Here is a 22931-nt window from a genome sequence, read left to right on the forward strand (position 1 = left end):
ACAAGGAGGGCAAATGAAACCACAAGTGACCCACTTCTTCAGCAGTATTAGGAAATGATACCATGACCTTCAAGTTATCTCTAAGTGGAAAAAAATTCCAGGAAAGCTCTAGCTGCTATGAGCCTGTGGGTAGGGAGAGCTGGTAAGAGAAAGCTTAAGACGCTCCCTGAAAGAGAGGGGCACAGCAGACTTAGATGTAGAGTATATTAAAATTCCAAAGAAACACAATTCTAAAACTCATGAATATTGTCTAAAGGCACATGGATTCCTGTGTCATCTACTCCCTTCTCCCTGTAAAACACTGTTTATCTGCCACCTGTGAATCAGCTCTATTTCACTGTACATGCACAACATATGAACAACTGGTCCTCTTAAAGTTGTTAAGTGTCTTATCCTGTTCATAACTTTTTGACCAAGTTGGCTGAAACTGACTTAGGACAGGCAAGGGTGTGTTTTAGAGACAAGTTCAGAAAGATAAGAGGTTTCACTTCAGACCAGAGTGGCTGATCAGAAAATCAAAGAAAAAACAGCCACTTGAAGGAAATACTAGTCTTTGAAAGACTAGTAAAGAATATATACTACTGAAATAATACAATTTACCAATAGAACTCTTATAAGAAGAGCTGAGAATTGGCTGAGAAAATGTGTGATACTAGTGACAAACTAGAAAAAAGGGAGTTCTGTGTTTTTTTATTTTCTTTCCCTTAGCTTCCATTACTGTTGTTTTACCTTCCTTTGTTATTTTCCTCTGCTTTACCACCGGTGCTCCTCAAACTATTTGCTGTCAATGACCAGCAGTTTTTGTTTCCTTTACTCAACCTGTTTGGTGACCAATATTCTCATCTACATACACAGTTCAATGAGATGTGCCCACAGTGACATGCATGGAGTCAAACTGCTATACCCATTTCTAAATGCTTGCTCTCAATTTTTGTATTTCTCACATCATGGATTGACTTTTTTTAAAGTCTTTTGGACTGGTACTGGTGCACAGGCCACATTTTAAGTCATGCTGCTCTACAGGAAAATAGAGCCTTAGCAATCACCTAATCTGGCACTGGATATACTTGTATGCTATTTAGGAAAACCTATAACACTTCCAACTATCCACAGCGGGGTAAGTGCCACCTCTGCTGACATCCACTCATTTATGCTAACGCCTTTACTGTGTAGATGAGGTAACTGAGGCCTACAGACATCAGTTGCCTGAGCTCACACTTAACTGCAGAAGAGTGGCTGACACCTAGATTTACCTTTCTCCATCCGCTGGGCCCATACTAAGTTTACTGATGGATTCAATGCCACTAGTGAATACATTTCTTTATTTTAGCTAAGATATCTAAGTATATGTTCCACTCTCAGCTCCTTTTAACACTAATACTTCAAGGAAATACTTTCATAAGCAAATACAAAAATTAGATCTCTTATCAAGAATATGTACTGACAATTAAAAAAATAAATCAGAAAAAATGAAAAAAAAGAAAAGAATATATATTGACAAGACAAATGATAATGCCTTAAAATGTTTCTTTAAATAAGAAAGCAAGGTGGGAGGATCTCAGGTCCAGGAATTTCAGATCAGCCTGGGCAACATAGCCAGACACCACCTTTGTGCCAAAAAAAAAAAAAAACCCAAAAAAACAAACAAAAAATGCCATCTCCACACCAAAAATAAAACACACAAAAAAACCCCACAATTAACTAGGCATGGTGATGGGTGCCTATAGTCACAGCTACTCAGGAGGCTGAGGTGCAAGGATGGCTTCAGCCCAAGAGTTCAAGGCTGCACTGAACTAGGATCACACCACCCTACTCCAGCTTGGGTGACAGAGCGAGACCCTGTCTAACTAATTATGGTGGTAAGTACCTAAAGAACCAGTCAAGAAGTAAAAGTGTATTCATTATCCTGAGTTGTAAAAATAAAAAATAAATTACAAAAAAAAAGAAATGAAAGTGGTTGAGAGGCGGGGATTACCGGTAAGAAAGGAACCTGTTTTTACCACACACATTTTGTAAAATTATTTCACTCATAAAACTATGCAACATGATAACGATGATAAAAATTAAAACTAAAAGAAAAAATACCAAGATATCTTAAAAGCCCCTAAAATCCTAAGGTTAATGTCACAGTTATTCTGTAACCTCACATTTCCATACTCACCTTTCACCTGTGTCATTCTCTGGAAGAAGAGCCACAGCATTTTGAGGATTCCAGTTTCCCAAAGCATCACAGCTTCCACATATTGCAAAAACTTCTCCTAAAGAAACAGAACAATCAGTCATAGTGGGACAAGTAGGGAAGTTTGCATTAGTTCAACCAAATGTGCTGCCTCCTTTAGCAGAGATAAAGGAGCCTCACTAGATATAGGTTTGGGCCCAGGTACCTACCACTCACTAACACTTGCCTATTAACTCGACTCACCCTTCTAGAACCAAAGCCAGAGAAAAGGCAGAAGGCATACGGATGTTTTCTTCATCTGTTCAACTACTCATTGAGCCAGTAACAAGCATCCAAGAATACACATGGGATAAAACCACAGTCTCTGCTTTCAAGACAGCTTCCAATTTTAACAGGCAAACACTATATGTCTATCAGTACTCTAAAGGGTCATTAATATTTTCTAGAAAGTCAAACAGTAGCTATTAATAAGTTTCACATCAAGAACATTATCAAGGCCAGGCGTGGTGGCTCACACCTGTAATCCCAGCACTCTGGGAGGCTGAGGTGGGCGTGTGGGGGCAGGTGCCTGTAATCCCAGCTACTCGGGAGGCTGAGGCAGGAGAATTCACTTGAACCCAGGAGGCAGAGGTTGCAGTGAGCTGAGATCGCACACTACACTCCACCCTGGGCAACAGAGCAAGACTCCATCTCAAAAACAACAAAAACAAAACTTCAATGAGAGAGCAGAAATGTAATTAAAAACCCATCAAAACAAAGACTTACATAGTTGGAAAATCTAGTACTTCTTTTTTGGTTTTTGGAGATGGAGTTTTGCTCTGTTGCCCAGGCTGGAGTGCAGTGGCATGATCTGGGCTCACTGCAACCTCCACTTCCCGGGTCCAAGCAATTCTCCTGCCTCAGCCTCCCTAGTAGCTGGGATTACAGGTACACACCATCACGACTGTGTAATTTTTGTACTTTTAATAAAGATGGGATCACCATGTTAGCTAGGTTGGTCTTGAACTCCTGACCTCAGATGATCTGCCTGCCTTGGCCTTCCAAAGTGCTGGGATTACAGGCATGAGCCACCCCATCTGGCCAAAATCTAGTACTTCTTAACTAAAGTAATGACTATCATTTCTTTTGAACACTTATCAATAGACTTTAAAAGCCAACATATAGCTACCACCTCTTCTTGCTAAATTTTATATATTTAGCAGAACACACTTGGATAAAAGTAAGTAGAAGTCTCTGACTTAAATATCAACACATTCTGAATACAATTAAAATTCATAAAGAAAAAGATAATGAACTGAGTCCAACTGCCAATTTGGCTCAAGACAGACTCCTCCACATTCTGAGAACAGCTGGGATTCCAAGCTTGAGGCACCGCTCTAGTAAGACTAGAATTGTACTCAGCTTTAGCCACCTGCATGAGCATTTTGTTAGCTTGGACTGCCTAAAACTTAACTAAAATTCCAAGTGTGACAGTCATTCAGATTTCAGGGCTCTAAATACATGTGGGCCAGGCACAGTGGCCCATGCCTGTAATCCCAGCACTTTGGGAGGCCAAGGCAGGGAGATCACTTAAAGCCAGAAGTTCGAGAACAGCCTGGCCAACATAGCAAAACCCTGTCTCTACTAAAAATACAAAAATGCCAGGTGTGATTTGCTGATGCCTATAATGCCAGCACTTTGGGAGGCTAAGGTGGGCAGGTCACTTTAGGTCAGGAGTTCAAGATCAGCCTGGCCAACATGGCGAAACCTTGTCTCTACTGAAAATAAAAAATTAGCCGGGTACAGGCCGGGTGCGGTGGCTCACGCCTATAATCCCAGCACTTCGGGAGGCCAAAGCTGGCGGATCACTTTAGGTCAGGAGTTCAAGACCAGCCTGGCCAACATGGTAAAACCTTGTCTCTACTGAAAATAAAAAATTAGCAGGCACAGGCCGGGTGTGGTGGCTCATGCCTATAATCCCAGCACTTTGGGAGGCCAAAGTTGGCGGATCACTAGGTCAGGAGTTCAAGACCAGCCTGGCCAACATGGTGAAGCCCTATCTCTACTAAAAATACAAAAATTAGCTGGGTGTGGTGGCACGCACCTGTAATCCCAGCTACTCGGGAGGCTAAGGCAGAAGAATCGCTTGAACCCAGGAGGCCGAGGCTGCAGTGAGCTGAGATCGTGCCACTGCACTCCAGCCTGGGCAACAGAGCAAGACTCTGTCTAAAAAAAAAAAATTAGCTGGGTGTAGTGGTGGGTGCCTGTAATCGCAGCTACTCAGGAGTCTGAAGCAGGAGAATTGCTTGAACCTGGCAGGCCGAGGTTGCAGTGAGCCGAGATCACGTCACTGCACTCCAGCCTGGGCAACAAAGTGAGACTCCATCTCAAAAAAAAAAAAGGCTGGGCACAGTGGCTCCCACCTGTAATCCAGCACTTTGGGAGGCCCAGGCGGGTGGATCACGAGGTCAGGAGTTCCAGACCAGCCTGCACAAGACAGTGAAACCCTGTCTCTACTAAAAATACAAAAATTAGCCGGGCGCCATGATAGGCACCTGTAATCCCAGCTACTCAGGAGGCTAAGGCAGGAGAATTGCTTAAACACAGGAGGCGGAGGTTGCAGTGAGCTGAGATCGTGCCACTGCACTCTAGGCTGGGCGCAGAGCAAGACTCCGTCTCAAAAAAAAAAGTCACGTTTTCAACAGAGTTTACAATCTGTCACTCAAATAATTCTAGAAAATATCCAAGAGGTGCTATAAAATAGGGCCAGAACCTAGTGGAATCAGGAGGCTGGCCCTAACCTAGTGGAATCTGGAGGCTAGCAGTGGGGACAGGGGAGAGAAGGAACAGGGGGAGTATGAGAGTGGGCAAAGATCTAGGCAGAGGAAACAGCATTTGAGAAAGTCCTAAACGAGGATAGAAAGGAGGAAGGAATGCAGCACATTTAAGGAACTGAAAGGCCTGTATAGCCAGAGTACATAAAACTGAGAGGTACCTCAGTTTTATGAGAGCCCAGGTGTGATACGGCTTTGACATGCTATCTTACACTAAAATTATCTCACAGCACTTTAAGGGACTGCAAAAAATACAATGAGGCTAAAAACATATTCACACATAGGAACAAGGTTATCCCAGCCAATTGTTTCACCAACTTATTCTTTCTTTCTTTCTTTCTTTCTTTTTTTTTTTTGAGACAGAGTCTGGCTGTCACCCAGGCTGGAGTGCAATGGCATGATCTCAGGTCACTGCAACCTCTGCCTACTGGGTTCAAGCAATTCTCCTGCCTCAGCCTCCCAAGTAGCTGGGATTACAGGCACGTGCCACCACGCCCGGATGATTTTTGTATTTTTAGTAGAGACGGGGTTTCACCATGTTGGCCAGGCTGGTCTTGAATTCCCGACCTCAAGTGATCTGCCCACCTCGGCCTCCCAAAGTGCTGGGATTACAGGCATGAGCCATTGCGCCTGGCCTACCAACTTCTTGCACTAGCAAAGTTTCCTTCATTTTAATGCTGCCTAGAAACCACAGCCCAACCATCTCTGTCCTGTGCAAAGTTAAGTATAAATTCACAGCTTTTTTGGGAAAACATGAGAACAAGACAGTGTTTGAGGAGGTTTTTGGTGTGCTTACTATGCTCCAAGTACATTTCTGATATCAGGCAGGACCTACAGATATTTTCATCTAAAAAAATCAGGTGCACTCTAATAGCAACTCCATATTTAAGGTAATCCAGATAAGAAGCATGCTAATTTAATTTTAATTGTTTTAAAGTAAAACTTTTAAAATACCTGGTAAAAGAGTTCCTCTTATTTCAAAGGCAACCTGAGAAGGTGTCATTCTGATGGATTTCTTTTATGATGTTGTGCTAGAAAAAAAAAAAAGTAACTTATAGTATAAAAATATTAGCATTAGATAGCCACCATCAAGAAACAATTTCAACCATTTATATTTTTAAAAGCAATATTTAATGTCTTTGCAGTTTTATGGTGGGGTTTTGTTTGTTTGTTTGTTTTAAAGTAACTTTAGTGCAGGGTGGGGGTAGGGGAAAGAAACAAGTGAAAAAGCAAAAAATAAACCAGGCACAGTGCCTCATGCCTGTAATACAAACACTTAAGGAGGCTGAGGCAGGAGGATGACTTGAGCTCAGGAGTTTGAGACCAATCTGGGAAACATAGTGAGGTCCTATAGCTACAAGAAAAAAAAAAAAAATATATATATATATACACACACACATACACACACACACACACACCCCCATATACACATATACACACACACACACATTAGCCGGGCATGGGGAACATGCCTGTACTTCCAGCTACAGATTGACACTGAGGTGGCAGGATCACTTTAGCACAGGAGGTTGAGGCTGTAGTGAGCTGTGATTGTGCCACTGTACTCTAGTCTGAGTGACAGAGCAAGACCCTGTCTCAAAAAAACAAAACACAGTCTGAATAAAGCTTTTTTTTATTAAAGCAAAAAATGAAAATGAATCTCAATTATGAGAAAAAAAAAAAAAAAAAAGATTAATTTCAGAGTCCTTGTATATACAGTGACTCAATTACTTGGGAAGTATCTAGCAAGTTTGAAGCCCAGTGCTACAAAGCTATTCTTTAAGAATGTATGCCCAAAAAGAAAACAAGACAGAATGCACGCCTGAAATACACATTGTAAAACAAAGTATCCAAACTTGCTATTTTTTAAGTTGTCAAGATTCTCTTGCTACATACTTTCTCTTCTGATAAGCAGCTGTTCTGAATTCAACCCTATCTTTCCTGACCCGGGTAATACTGTGGTAGAGAAGAAAAACAACTATCGCTAATTTTTTCATTTCTTCCTTGTCAAAGGAATCTGTTTCCCATCCACTAACTTAAATACCTAAAGGAATATAAAAAATAGATTAATACACACATACATATAATATACTTTGAGATACTTACATAATTTAAGTGGACAGAAAACATACTCCATCCAAAGACACACCATATTCTACATAACTTCTCCAACACCCCCCAAAAAAACCTTTGCCCCCAACCCACCAATGTTCCTACAAGAATTCCAATCACATCTTTATTCTGCATCATGAACATTACCAGCTTAAATTTCATTTGCATTTATATATTACCTTACAAAACAATTCTAAAGTACCTTGCATAGCTACCTTTCATAGTCACTTTTCCAGTTCTGCTTTGCTCCCTCCCCCTCCCCCCGAGTCATTTAATGAACACTGCTACGCAAAATTCACCACACTTCCCAGTTAAGGTAGATAGATTTATACCAGCAGTTCTCACCAAAGGCAATTCTGCCCTCCAGGGGATTATCTGGTAATGTCAGGAGGCATTTTTGGTTGTCACAACTGGGAGTGGCACTCCTAGCATCTAGCGGGTAAAGGCCAAAGAGTGCTGCTGAACACCATACAATACACAGAACAGCCCTCCACAAATAATTAATTGTCCAGCTCCAAACATCAATGGGCTCAGGTTGAGATGAGGGCCAAGAGTCCAGGCTCCATGTTAGCTATAAACTATGTATCATCACATTTACATCAATTATAAAATGTAACACTGATATATATATATATATATTTATAAATGTACATTGTCAAATATTCATCTCACAGAGCGCAAGACCACTAGTGTGGAGTCATGTCATATTTGGATACGAAATTCCCTATTTGGCAACTCTACCATTTTGGTTAGAACACACAATACTACACTAGTGAAAACCTTCCCTTTGGTCAGGCACAGTGGCTCATGCCTGTAATCCCAGCACTTTGGGAAGCCAAGGCGGGTGGGTCACCTAAGGTCGACCAGCCTGGCCAACATGGTGAAACCCTGTCTCTACTAAAAATACAAAAATTAGCTGGGCATGGTTGTGGGCACCCATAATCCCAGCTACGCAGGAGGTTGAGGTGGAAGAATCGCTTGAACCTGGGAGGCAGAGGTTGCGGTGAGCAAAATTCATGCTACTGCACTCCAACCTGGGCAACACAGCGAGACTCTGTCTCAAAAAAAAAGAAAGAAAGAAAAAAGGCCGGGCGTGGTGGCTTCATTCCTTATAATCTCAGCACTTTGGGAGGCCCGGGCGGGCGGATCATGAGGTCAGGAATTCAAGACCAGCCTGGCCAACACAGTGAAACCCCATCTCTACTAAAAATACAAAAATTAGCTGGGCATGGTAGCACGTGCCTACAGTCCCAGCTACTCGGTAAGCAGAGGCAGAAGAATCACTTGAACCCGGGAGGCAGAGGTTGTGGTGAACCGAGATCACGCCACTGCGCCACTGCACTCTGCAACAGAGGGAGATGCCATCTGAAAAAAAAAAAAAAAGAAAGAAAGAAAAGAAAAGAAAAGACTTCCCTTCATCAGAATAATTTCTTATACTATCTTCTGCATCTAAGAGTAAACATGGTGGCCAGGCATGGTGACTCACGCCTATAATCCCAGCACTTTGGGAGGCTGAGGCATGAGAATCACTTGAACCCAGAAGGCAGAGGTTGCAGTGAGCTGAGATTGTGCCACTGTACTCCTGCCTGGGTGATGGAGTGAGACTCTGTCTCGATTTAAAAAAAAAAAAAAAGGCCTGACATTTAAGTTACTGAATTAAATTTAAGAGAGCAAATAGTCCATCACCCATCAAAACGGCTGAATGACCAACTTCAATCTTAACCCTATAAGGTGCGCTTTCATTTGGTGTTTACTGTTGCGGTTCTCAACTAAGGACAACCTCATATACATGATTAAATAGTTGATATTTTGCTATTTGTTGACTAATTTTAACTAACTATTTTAATCAACCGAACGGAAATCAGATATTATTCCTATGCACCAAAATCAACAGCTAGTACAAAATTATCTCTAGATTTCTACTGCATTAAGGCAAATGGAAAACTTAAGTAAATTTAATAAAAGGGAAATGAACTGATTATAAAAACTGAGTCTTTTATTCTCAAAGTTGTTTAGAAGAGTGACTACAGTAACTTAGCAGTAAACAGCTGCAGTAAATGTACTATACAAAGCTATATACACAAGCACAAAAACACCTCCCAGAAAACCTCTCCAAAAGTCAACAAAGCATCATCTTCCACTTGATTTACCAAAGTCAAGCAATCTGGTTTGATTTCCACCCTGAATGCCCTCCCTCTCCAAATTTGATACCATACCAAATAAAAGCCTTGGGAGCTGTTCCAAATGCAATTTACTTGATTATGGACAGAGGCCAAAAGTCTGGTGCTGTGTTGAAGTATACAATTTTGGCATCCAGTTACCACCAAAACAGCAGTGACCAAGTAAAAAAAACGACTGTGTTGTGGAACAAAAAATGTATGCACCCACCCATATATCCTCTTCTAAACAAGGAAAAAAAAAATCCCAACTTGGAAAGGGAAGGTCAGTTCTGGATATACATAAAAACAAGAGTAAGATGAAAAATGTTAGTCATTGTATGCACATGAGCTGACCAGATAATGTAACCAACTCACCTATTACCTCACATATAGACTACACTTTCTGAGATAGGCCTCTGCTTTTTGGTTTTTGAAAACATAACATCTATTTTGTAATCTTTGAAGAGAAAGACTAAACAGCATTCTCATCTGAGATTCTGAGTAGTATTTAAATAACCCTTTTTAAAAGACTCAAGCAATTAGCAAAATATGACATGGTAATCTACATTTTTAAAAATTTCAGAGTTCACACTACCTGACAAAATAAATTTTACTCTCTTCTTTTCCTCAAACTTTCCCCACACGTGACACTACTGATTTACCAGCCTGGGAAACAAAAGGGGTATGAAGTAAACCAAGGTACAGGGACATTTACTTTAGAGCTAAATTGAAGTCAGGTATTTTTAGCTAAAGTGTTTTGCTGGCTAAAAGGAACATCTCTGTTTTCCTTTGAATTTTTTTCAAGGAAAAAAGCTGTTTCCAATTATCCTTCCCCTTTCCTAGGCCTTGGCAGCTTTGATCCTCCTAATTAGCTAAATAAAGTAATATATAAAATGCCTACCTTTCCCTGAGTTAATTTTTGCTCATCTTGGTGAAGGATCACTACAACCCTTGCTACATTTCTGATAGGTTGTGACTGTCATTCTGATTCCGGTATACTTGAAGCCAATATCTTAATCAAACATGTTAAGACATTAATGGGTCTTTATTAAGAAAGTGTTTCTGGAATAGGTTTAATTAAACCAAGTTAATTCCTTGATCAACTTTCTAAACAATGCAGTAACATTTTCCCAAATGTTTTCCATTCATTTTATCGTGATATTATTCTCATGCGTATGTTTCATACGTTTTTTTCCTGTTTTAACTCATACATAAAGATTTGATTCATCGACGTACTTTATGTACGTATCAAATTTTACTCACTTTGCTACGATGAGTTTTCTTTTGTGGTCATTATTTCTCAGAGTCCAGCTTTCCCATGTCGTTATTATGCAGATTTAAATGTTGTCTACAATACTGGTTTTCTCTAGCTCTCGGTTCTTCCTAGTTCTTAAATCAGGAATGGACTGCACCATGTGCAGTTTTCTTGTTTGCTTGGTGTTATTTGTATCCATGACATTAGGAATTTTGGAAGAAAAAAAAAAAAGACTAATACCTTGTGTTTGTTTCTTAGTTAAGTCACAACTCGTCAGAAACGTAGCAAGGGGAAGCATGACGGGGTAGAGTAGTGGGTGAGAGCTGTGCAGAAATGGGAGGAGGCGACAGAAGAGAGTGAAGAAAAAACATCGGGTCCAAACATCCTGCTCGGTTCCATCAGTTCCTCTATGCAGGTCTACATCAGACTAAGACTAACAGCTGCCTTAAGGTGGAAGATCCTCTACAATTCATGCCCGATTTCTTTTCCAGCGGGCCAGTGGAGTCTGGGTAGAGGGCTGATAAGACACCTAAGTGATTGAGGCTCTCTCTCCTACCTCACTCAGCAAGGCAGTCTGAAGAGCTTTGGGAAAAGTAGAGCTTTGGAGAGAAGGGGCAGCCGACCTAAAAAATTGTATCGAGGGCACTCATGACTATTCCTGGAATCTTTTCCTAGGAAAGGCACTTTGGTTTCTTGGAATAACTGAATTATACAAGCATGCCCTAGACTACGTGTCCAGGCAATTTCAGAAAATAAGCAGTTGTCAGAACACGATGAGTAACTTAGGGACAGAGACCGGCGGTGAGCCAGGGGGCCGCTGTGGGGCAGGGGATGTCCCCAGAGGACCTCACCTGCATTTTTGGTGTCTTTGTTCCCGGACTCAGTACTCTGCATATTTGCGGTGGTCCTATGCTCCACTTACCCTGCTACGCCTCAAATGCTCCACGTATTTTTTAGAAGGGAACTAAGCCCCAGGCAGCCTAGCGGAAGCGCGGCAGTGAACAATAAAAGTCGAGTGCGTCCCAGCCACCGGTTTAGCGCAGCGAACGCCCGGCCGCCGTTCCCCCGCTGGCAGTGCCCGGCCCGAAGACCCCGCCTGCGCCTTGGCCCCGACGCCCCCAGCCCCGCCGCGTCCCGGGCCGCCCTGACAGCTCGGCCCGCCACGTGAGCGGCCGCCCGGCCCCCGCACCCGGCTCGCCGCCTCACCTGCCGGGTTCGCTAGTCCGCAGGTCCGCGTCGCCGCCGCCCCGCCCGAGAGCGAGGACCACAGGCAGAGGTACCGTGCGCCCGCCGTCCGCGCCTCGCCAGCGCTCCCCCAGGCGGCCTGCCGCGGCGCCGAGCGGCAGGAAGCGGCTACGCTCAAACCGGTTTCAGCTGCTCCAGACCAAACTGCCAGGCCACCCCAAGGGGCGGGGCCGGAGGGCGGTGGGGCGGGCCCTGACGTCACGCCCGGCGCCATCCCAGCCAATCGGCAGCCGCGCGCGGGGGGTGCGGGCCCGCGCGTTCCTGGAAAGGGCTGACGTCTGCGGCCGAGGGCCGCCGGGCATCCCCCATGTCCCCGCAGCCCTTCTCAGCCGACCCCAGCGCCAGCACCTTGACACCTGCCCTGGGGTCATAGGTGTGTACTGTGGTCCATCAAAGCCGCCTCAGAAATAACCCACGTGGGCCGGGCACGATGGCGCACGCCTGTAATCCCAGCACTTCGGGAGGCCGAGGCGGGCGGATCACGTAAGATCAGAGTTGCAGACCAGCCTGGCCAACATGGTGAAACCCTGTCTCTACTAAAAATACAAAATTAGCCGGGCTGGTGGCGCGTGCCTGTAATCCCAGCTATTCGGGAGGCTGAGGCAGGAGAATCGCTTGAACCCGGGAGGCGGAGGTTGCAGTGAGCCGAGATTGCACTCCAACCTGGGCAACAAGAGCAAAACTCCATCGGAAAGAAAGAAAGAAAGAAGGGAGGGAGGGAAGGAAGGAAAGAACTGACTGTGGAGCCTGGAGCTACAATTCAGAGTTGTGTTGTATTTTTTTCCCGTGTTTGGAAACGGGGGAAATTACCAGTACTGATGTTTTCTGGAAACTGTCTTTCGTTGCAAAACAACAGTCACACTTAGATCAAATCATTAATTGAAAACGATTAAGTCACCTAAGCTGGATGAGAGTTTATACCCTTTGTGGGTCGACAAGCCAGTAGCACCTGCCAGAACTCAGAATTGCAGACTCCCAGGACCATCCCAGACCTGCCCTATCAAATCTGCCTCTAGCAACATCCCCAGGTTAACAAGTATGCAAATTAAAGTTTGAAGGAACTTTTTTGAAAGCAGACTCTCCCTGCCAGAGTCGTAGTTTATTTTCTAAAAAAATGAGCCCTAACAAAAAAAATTTTATTTTTTTCCTCTCCTTTGGTGGTCTCCAGAAAGTTAATCAGCATTTGCCACTTGAAGTTCTCTTACGAAACTTTACAATTTGCCGGGCGCGGTAGCTCACGCCTGTAATCCCAGCACTTTGAAAGGCTGAGGAGAGGGGATCAGGAGGTCAAGAGATTGAGACCATCCTGGCAAACACGGCGAAACCCCGTCTCTACTAAAAATATAAAAATTAGTCGGTTGTGGTGGCACACGCCTGTAGTCCCAGCTACTTGGGAGGCTGAGGCAGGAGAATTGCTTGAACCCAGGAGGTGGAGGTTGCAGTGAACCGAGATAGCGCCACTGCACTCCAGCCTGGCAACAGAGCGAGACTCCGTCTCAAAAAAAAAAAAAAAAAAACAAAAAACTTTGCAACTCACCTAACTTACAGTGTTACCTTACCAGTATCAAAGTTACTCTCTGGTTAGTGTCCAATATAAACTTATATTAGCAGCTTTTACTTAAATAAAGTGAGATATTGAAAAGTAAAAAGAGGCCTGGTGCGGTGGCTCACGCCAGTAATCCCAGCACTTTGGGAGCCCAAGGCGGGCAAATCGCCTGAAGTCAGGAGTTTGAGACCAGCTTGGGCATCATGGAGAAACCCCATTTCTACTAAAAATACAAAAATTAGGTGGGTGTGGTCGCACGACTGTAATTCCAGCTACTTGGGAGGCGGGAGGCGGAGGAACTAGAATAACTTAAGCCTGGGAGGTGGAGGTTGCTGTGAGCCGAGATTGCACCACTGCTCTCCCACTTGAGTGACAGCTAGACTCTGGCAAAAACAACAACAAAACAAAACAGAAAACCAACTAAAAAGAACCACCTTTTGGGAGATGTTGAAGTTCTCTTACAACAAGACATAGAGAAATAGCTCGAGTTGCACGCTGGTTCAAAATGGGCCTACTAAAAATGTGTTTGGATTGGATGAGCTCTAGCTTTAGGTAGAATTTCTGGTTTTATAAATCGGAATGTTCTCTACCACATTTGATATTTAGCTTGGATTCAATCCCAGAAAATTTCTGACAATGTCATCCATTCAGTTAAATAATTAAGTGCCTGCTTTATGCTAGGCTCAGGATGCAATAGTTTTTTGATAGTACTCATTTTAATCCCAGATTTCTTAAAGAATTAAAATTCCTTCTGGTTATGTGCCATTACCCATTAAACTCTGCTGTCCTACATTTCCTACGTAGCTTGGAGTGAATTTCCTCTGTCATACTTCAGTGATGAATTTTTTCAGAAGAGCTTGTTTCCTTAAAATGTTTATAGATCTGTATTTTTCTTTTCTTTTTTTTTTTTTGAAATGGGGTTTTTTTTTTTTTTTTTTTTTTGAGAAGGAGTTTAGCTCTTGTTCCCAGGGTGGAGTGCAGTGGGTGATCTCGGCTCACTGCAACCTCTACCTCCCAGGTTCAAGCAACTCTCCTGCCTCAGTCTCCCGAGTAGCTGGGATTACAGGTGCCTGCCACCATGCCCAGCTAATTTTTTTCTTTTTAGTAGAGATGGGGTTTCAGCATGTTGGCCAGGCCGGTCTCGAACTCCTGACCTCAGGTGATCCACCCACCTCAGCTTCCCAAAGTGCTGGGATTACAGGTGTGAGCCACCACACCCAGCCAGATCTTTATTTTTTTCTATAACCACCATTGAGTCAAGCTATTTGTCTAATGTTTATAGTTCCAGTAGACCTAATCCAAGGTCTAATGTTTATAGTTCCGTTTAATAGACCTGCTCCTTCCCTAAATCCTTTTGAAATGACAGAAGAATTATACATGTTCAAAAGATGCCATCAATGGCCAGAAACAGGAATGTCTAGAACAGGGGTTCTTTTGGCTCCCCTGGGTCACGTTGGAAGAAGAAGAATTGTCTTGTACCACACATAAAATACACTAACACTTTAGATAGCTGATGACCTTTTTAAAAATCACAAAAAAATTTATAAAGTTTTAAGAAAGTTTACGAATTTGTGTTGGGCTGCATTCAAAGCCATCCTGGCCCACATGTAGCCCCTGGGCCATGGGTTGGACAAGCTCATTCTAAAAGATATGGAATAAACCAGTAGCATTAGAAGACGGGCAGAGAGGCTGGGAGTGGTGCCTTACGCCTGTAATCCCAACACTTTGGGAGGTCGAAGAGGGCGGATCACGAGGTCAGGAGATTGAGACCATCCTGGCTAGCATAGTGAAACCCCATCTCTACTAAAAATACAAAACATTAGCCGGGCGTGGTGGCACACACCTGTAGTCCTAGCTACTTCGGAGGCTGAAGCAAGAGAATTGCTTGAACCTGGAAGACAGAGGTTGCAGTGAGCCGAGATCGCGCCACTGCACTCCAGCCTGGGCGATAGAGCCAGACTCCATCTCAAAATAAATAAATAAATAAAAAGACTGACAGAGAAGCATATACCATCCAAGAGAAGAAGGAATTCCTGCAGATGCCATTTTACACAGCCTTGCTTAGAAACTCTTTGATAATGCAACGTATTTTAGATTATTCCAAAATCACGCTGCTCTGATTGGGATATTTAAGTAGAATATAGATAATTAGAATATAGGTAATGCATTCCCATATTCCTTTCTCCCAACACTCTGTGAAATGTTAACTTTCCTTTCTTTTTTTTTTTTTTTTTTGAGGCGGGGTCTTGCTCTGTTGCTGAGGCTGGAGTGCATGATCACAGCTCACTGCACCCCTGACCTCCTGAGCTCAAACGATCCTCCCACCTCCACCTCCCTAGTAGCTGGGATCACAGGTGTGTGCCACCATGCCATTACACCTGGCTAATTGTTTTTTACTTTTTGTATAGGTGGGGTCTCATCATGTTGCCCAGGCTGAACTTGAACTCTTAGTCTGAAAAGACTCTCCTACCTCAGCCTCCCAAAGTGTTGGAGTTACAGGCATGAGCCATGGCTCCCAGCCATAACTTTTCAAGCACATGGTTAATGAGATCAATTTAGGTCTTACCTGATTACTTCCAGAAGAGCGCCATATGTTTTGAATTATATAAAATATTTAACATTCATTCTTGTACTTGATTAAATAATGAAATACGTTACCTCATTTGTCTGAAATCAGGACCACAGGATCTCACCTTATGCCATCATTTTTTGAAAAACTGTAGTAAGGAGTCTGAGCCTACTCTGGCTCAGGAGGCTACCTGATTTAAAAAAAGAAAGAAAACAGTAACATTTCAGCCTGGGCAACAAAAAAGTGATTGTAGCTTATATATATATATATATATATATATATATATATATATATATATATCTCCACGTCAGATATATGGCAAAATATGGTGGCACCAGGCAGTAGTACTAGCTACTCTAGAGGCTTAGAGGGGAGAATCTCTTGAGTCTGGGAGGTCCAGGCTGCAATGAACCATGATTGTACCTCTGCACTCCAGCCTGGGTGACAAAGGGAGGCTATGTCTCTTTAAAAAAAAAAAAAAAAAAAATCAGCAGTATTGATGCAAAAAACTCTAGACATAGAAGCCAAACATGGGCTTGAATCCTACCATTCACAAGTGGACGTTTTTTTTTTTGGACACAGAGACTCACTCTGTGACCCAGTCTGGAGTGCAGTCTTATAATCTTGGCCCACTGCAGCCTCCACCTCCCAGGTTCAAGTGATTCTCCTGCCTCAGCCACCCAAGTAGCTGGGATTTCAGGTGTGTGCTACTACGCCCAGCTAATTTTTGTATTTTTAGTAGAGACAGAGTTTCACCATGTTGGCCAGGCTGGTCTTGAACTCCTGACTTTAAGTTATCCTCCAACCTTGGCCTCCCAAAGTATTGAGATCACAGGCATGAGCCACCGCACCCAGCCTGTGACATTGTAGACATTAATCTTTGGTAAAAGTTTTGCTGCTACTGGTTTATTTATTGATGTATGTTTTGACACAGAGTCTTGCTCTGTCCTCCAGGCTGAAGTCCGATGGTGCTATCTTGGGTCACTGCAGGCTTCATCTCCTGGGTTCAAGTGATTCTCCTTCCTCAACGTCCCAAGTAGCTGGGATTACAGGTGTGCACTATTACGCCCAGCTTATTTTTGTATTTTCAGTTTTGAATTGTTGGCCCAGCTGGTCTCAAGCTCCTGACCTCAGGTGATCTGCTGCTTCGGCCTCCCGAAGTGTTGGGATTACAGGAGTGAGCCACTGGTTCTGGCCAAGACAGGATCTTGTTCTGTTCTGAGACTATGGGTGCACATCACCATGCCTGGCTAATTTGGGGTGTGTGTGTGTGTGTGTGTGTGTGTGTGTAGAGATGCAGTCTCACTATGTTGCTCAGGATGATCCAGTGATTTTTTTTTTTTTTTTTTTTTTTTGAGATGAGATCTCACTCTGTCACCCAGGCTGCAGTGCAAGTGGTGCAATCTCAGCTCACAGAAGCATCTGCCTCCCAGGCTCAAGCAATTCTCCCACCTCAGCCTCCCAAGTAGCTGAGACCACAGGTGCGTGCCACCATTTTTGGTAGAGGGGAGCTTTTCCATGTTGCCGAGGCTGGTCTCAAACTCCTGAGCTCAAGTGATCCTCCCACATCCACTTCCCAAAGTGCTGGGATTACAGGCGTGGGTCACTGTGCCCGGCCAATACACGGATTTTTTAAACCAACCACCAACTATAGCTTCTACCATTATGAATTTCCTTTTGTGGTCATTATTTCATGAGTCCAATTTTGCAAGTCTATATTTTGTTGCAAAGTATTGATTCTTCCAATAATGTTTACGTAATAGCGCAGCTTACCTTGGCAGTTTTAGCTATTATCAGCTTCATTTTGCACTGATTCTTTCCCAGAAATATTAATTATGATTTGGATAAAAGAATAATCACATATTTATCTCTTGGCCAATTCATGAAAATATTTTTATTATTCTCAGATATTCCACAATTGCTCTACTGTGAGAATCTTTTTTTTTTTTTTTTTTGAGACAGAGTCTCGCCCTGTTACCCAGGCTGGAGTGCAATGGCATAATCTCAGCTCACTGCAACCTCCACCTTCTGGGTTCAAACAATTCTCCTGTCTCAGCCTCCCAAGTATCTAGAATTACAGGTGCCCGCCACAATGCCCAGCTAAGTTTTGTATTTTTAGGAGAGACAGGGTTTCACCATGTTGGGAGGCTGGTCTTGAACTCCTGACCTTGTGATCCACCTGCCTCAGCCTCCCAAAGTGCTGGGATTACAGGTGTGAACCACCGCATCTGGCCTATACGGTGAGTTTTTAAACCAACCGCCAACTATAGCTTCTACCATTGTGCTTTTCCTTTTGTAGCCACATTATTTCATGAGTCCAATTTTGTAAGTCTATATTTTGTTACAAAGTATTGATTCTTCCAGCAATGTTTGGGTAATAGCACAGCTTACCTTGGCAGTTTTAGCTATTATCAGCTTCGTTTTGCACTGATTCTTCTCCCAGAAATATTCATTATGAGTTGGGTAAAAGAGTAATCACTTATACTTATCTCTTGGCCAATTCATGAAAATATTTTGACTATTCTCCTCAGATATTCACAATTGCTCTAATGTGAGAATCTTTTACCAGACTCAAACACTATCAATTTTATGTGTTTTATGCACCTCATTGGTGGCCCTGCTACTCGAATGAACTGTCCATGCCTTTTATTCCCTTGGCTTGAGTCCATGGGCAATTTCCCAAATTATAGTATGCACTACTTAGATTTCATGTAGGTGACAAAATTGTTAGTGTTTGCTATTGATTGTTCTTTTAGATAAAGATCAATCCTAAAGGCCGGGTGCAGTGGCTCACACCTGTAATCCCAGCACTTTGGGAGGTCGAGGCGGGCAGATCACCTGAGGTCGGGAGTTCGAGACCAGCCTGGCCAACATGGAGAAACTCTGCCTCTACTAAAAATACAAAATTAGCTGGGCGTTGTGGCACATGCCTGTAATCCCAGCTACTTGGGAGGCCACGGCAAGAGAATCACTTGAATCCGGGAGGCGGAGGTTGCAGAGAGCTGAGATTGTGCCATTGCACCCCAGCCTGGGCAACAAGAGTGAAACTCCATCTCAAAAAAAAAAAAGAAAGAAAGAAAGAAACGAAACAAAACAAAACAAAGATAAAGATTAATCCTATATTAAGAAGACCAAGGAAGTGCCTCAAATGTGAGCCTTTAAACCAATTTTAAATTGGCTGCAATTTTTTGGGTGTATTACTTTCCAACTTCTTGAATCCATCATAAGATCCAAATGTCTGGAGCAAGAAAGGTTCACATGATAAGATCAAAAGGTCTTCTTTGACCCATTTCTTCCTTTATGAAATGGGAATGTAACACTACAGGATGGCCTGGTGCGGTGGCTCATGCCTGTAATTCTAATGCTTTAGGAGGCTAAGGTGGGAGGATTGCTGGAGACCAGGAATGTGAGACCAGTTGGGCAACATAGCAAGACCCCATCTCTAAAAAATAAAAATAAAAAATTAACCAGCCGCGGTGGCTCACGCCTGTAATCCCAGTTACTTGCAAGACTGAGGTAGGAAAATTTCATGAACCTGGGAGGCAGAGCTTGCAGTGAGCCAAGATTTCACCATTGCACTCCAGCCTGGGTGATAGAGCAAGACTCCATCTCAAAAATAAATATATAAATAATAAATAAATAAATAAGGGCCAGGCATGGTGGCTCACACCTGTAATCCTAACACTTTAGGAGGCCTTAGCAGGTGGTTTGCTTGTGCCCAGGAGTTGAGGCCAGCCTGGGCAATGTGACAAAACTCTATCTCTACAAAGATATAAAAGTCAGCCAGATGTGATGGCATGTCCTAGTGGTTTAAGCTACCTGGGAGGCTGAGGTGGCAGGATTTCTTGAGCCTGAGAGGTTGTGGGCTACAGTGAGCTCTGATCACACCATTGCACTACAGCCCAGAGGGGAGACCTTGTCTCCAAAAGAAAGAAAAACAAATTCAAAATCCATCTCAAAAGTCTAATCTTAGGTTCTATAACAGTGATGTTAATTGCAGGAGTAACTGGAGAAGTTACAAATCTTGTGATTTCCAGAATAAAGATTTGTAATACATCTGCATCTTAGTCAAATTTAAACCCCTCCCATCCTCCTAACCTGTGGCCTTTCATTAGTTTTACAAAGGCAGTTTAGTTTTGAGAAAGGCTGTTACCATTTTTTAATTTTTTAAATCTTTTTCCTTTTCAGGGCGGGTGCGGGAGCCAGATCCTGTCTCAAAAAAAAAAAAAAAAAAAAAAAAAGAAAGAAAGAAAGAAAGAAAAGAAAGAAAAAAAAGGAAAAAGTTTGTTTTTTTTTTTTGGAGACAGAGTCTCACTTTGTCCCCCAGGCTGGAGTGCAGTGGCGCGATTTCAGTTCACTGTAACCTCCACCTCCTGGGTTTAAGCGATTCTTCTGCCACAGCCTCCCAAGTAGCTTGGATTATAGGTGCCTGCCACCATGCCTGGCTAATTTTTGTATTTTTAGTAGAGATGGGGTTTCACCATGTTGGCCAGACTGGTCTCGAACTCTTGACCTCAGGTGATCTGCCCGCCTCTTCCTCCCAAAATGCTGGAATTACAGGCGTGAGCCACCGTGCCTGGCTTTTCTTTTTTTCTTTTTTTTCTTTTTGAGAAGGAGCCTCACTCTGTCACCCAGGCTGGAGTGCAATGGTGCATTCTTGGCTTATTGCAATCTTCGCTTCCCAGGTTCAAGTTATTCTCGTGCCTCAGTCTCCCAAGTAGCTGGAATTACAGGCATGCGCTACCATGCCTGGCAAATTTTGTGTTTTTAGTACAGGTGGGGTTTCACCATGTTGGTCAGGCTGGTCTTGAACTCCTGACCTTAGGTGATCTGCCTGCCTCTGCCTCTGCCTCCCAAAGTACTGGGATTACAGGCGTGAGCCACCACTCCTGGCTGGCTTTTCTTTTTCATTAAGAAACGTATGAATGCTTTTTTTCCCCCCGCTTTTTGAGATGGAGAGTCACTCTGTCACCCAGGCTGGAGTGAAGTGGTGTGATCTTGGCTCACTGCAACCTCTGCCTCCTAGGTCAAAGCGATTCTCCTGCCTTAGCCCCCAAAGTAGCTGGGATTACAGGCATGAGCCACCATGCCCAGCTAATTTTGTATTTTTAATAGAGACGGGATTTCCCATGTTGGCCATGCTGGTTTCGAACCTGTGACCTCAGGTGATCCACCTGCCTTGGCCCCCTAAAGTGCTGGGATTACAGGCAGGAGCCACCGCCCACCCGGCCCAATGAAGCTTTAAAGAAAAATTACCATCTTTAACACAATGTAACATAATTGCAGCTCTTTAAGGCATGTGTAATATAAACTCTTTAGAAATCAAGACCTTATAAAACGAAGAAGCCAAAGTTATTTCAGAAAACATTGAACTGAGCCATTTTGTTTCCTCCCTGGTCCATTTATTATGATGATGAATAATAATGTTATTATGATTATTTTTTGTATCTTTCCAAATGCCTCTCGGTCCTGTGCATTCTGCATTAAAATGGATTCCCTAAGGGAATTCTTTCTACTGCTTAAATGTGTCAACAATTCACTGGCTATCTTTTTATCATTTTAGTGAAAATATTGATGACTGTCTACAGAATGAGCTGCTGTTTACAGGGTATATCCTTAATGTGAACAAAAGAGCTCTAACAGCACGGTTACCATGCACCAGGCTCAAAATCCCAGCTGCCAACTCCAGGCTGGAAGCCAGCCAAAGTGAGCTAGGACTGGAGTCAGGAAGACAGGGGTTCTTGGCAATGGCACCCAATTAATTATGTGCATGATTTAGATGGGGGAAGATTAGAGGCCATGCTTTTGCTCTCTGTTCTACTCCTGACTTGCTGGCTCATACTGTACCTTTGTTATTTACTTACAACATGAAAACAAAGAGTGACGACTCACACTTCCTTGCCTTTATCTGTTATATCTCTATTTTGCTTTCCTATAACCAGGCTTTCAAGGCATGGAGGTAATTTTATTTTATTTTATTTTATTTTATTTATTTATTTTTTGAGATAGAGTTTTGCTCTTATTGCCCATGCTGGAGTGCAGTGGCACAATCTCAGCTCACTACAACCTCCGCCTCCCGGGTCCAAGCAATTCTGCTGCCTCAGCCTCCCGAGTAGCTGGGATTACAGGCATGCACCACCACACCTGAATTTTGTATTTTTAGTAGAGACGAGGTTTCTCCATGTTGGCCAGGCTGGTCTCGAACTCCGCACCTCAAGTGATCTGCCCGCCTCGGCCTCCCAAAGTGCTCAGATTACAGGTGTGAGTTACCGCACCTGGCCCTGGCAAGGACTATGTCTTATTGATCATACCAGTTGTTATATGCACAGTTGCTGGCACATAACAGTACAAATATACTCACAGAGACTGCTGAAAATTTCAGGAAAAAGTATTAGGTTTGTCAACCCTAGATGTCAACATTTTATTTATTAATCATATAACAATGCAGGGCTTAGCTACTGAAGAAGTTTTTTTTAAATGTATTGACTTTGGAATGCATACCCCAACCCAGCACAGGCCCCCACCATGCCCTGTTGCTCACTCTCCTAATCATGCATTTCATATTTCTGGCCTGGCCCAGGATTCCAGGCTTTGGATTTCAGGGTAAAGAACAAACTCCTGATTATCTCAATCCTGTTCAGTAAAGGGAACTTTATCCTCTTTCATGAAAATAGTTGGGCATCCTGGCTATGTCCCTTGCTGTATTTTCCTGCTAAAAGAGCAAATTAAATCCAAACCCAAGGTGCATAGAGAGAGGGTGGAAATCATCCAAACCATTTGGAATTCACCAATGCTATCATACAATCAATTAATGTGACTACATATAAACAGGCTAAGAGATCAAAAATGAAATAATAAAAATATTTTCCCAAAGAAAAAGGAGGACAGACTAGGTGGGTTGGCTCACGCCTGTAATCCTAGCACTTTGGAAGGCTGAGGCAGGCCAATCACTTAAGCCCAGGAGCTTGAGACCAGCCTGGGCAACATGGCGAAACCCCATCTCTACTAAAAATACAAAAATTAGCAGGGTGTGGTGGCGTGCACCTGTAGTCC

General features: G+C 43.2%; 1 protein-coding gene across 1 annotated transcript in view; it reads right to left on the reverse strand.

The window, feature by feature from the left end:
- Window positions 1-11790, reverse strand: part of GPCPD1 (glycerophosphocholine phosphodiesterase 1) — a 64292-nt gene extending 52502 nt beyond the window's left edge. Inside the window, exons 1-3 of the mRNA XM_025399240.1 lie at window positions 11725-11790; window positions 5947-6023; window positions 2162-2258 (exon numbers count right to left, since the gene is read on the reverse strand). Of these exons, the coding sequence (XP_025255025.1) occupies window positions 2162-2258; window positions 5947-5995 (146 nt within the window). The 5' untranslated portion in view covers window positions 5996-6023; window positions 11725-11790. The remainder of the gene's footprint in view (window positions 1-2161; window positions 2259-5946; window positions 6024-11724) is intronic.
- Window positions 11791-22931: the final 11141 nt, after the last annotated feature.

This window comes from Theropithecus gelada, chromosome 10 (genome assembly GCF_003255815.1).
Source record: "Theropithecus gelada isolate Dixy chromosome 10, Tgel_1.0, whole genome shotgun sequence".
Classification (NCBI taxonomy): Eukaryota; Metazoa; Chordata; class Mammalia; order Primates; family Cercopithecidae; genus Theropithecus; species Theropithecus gelada.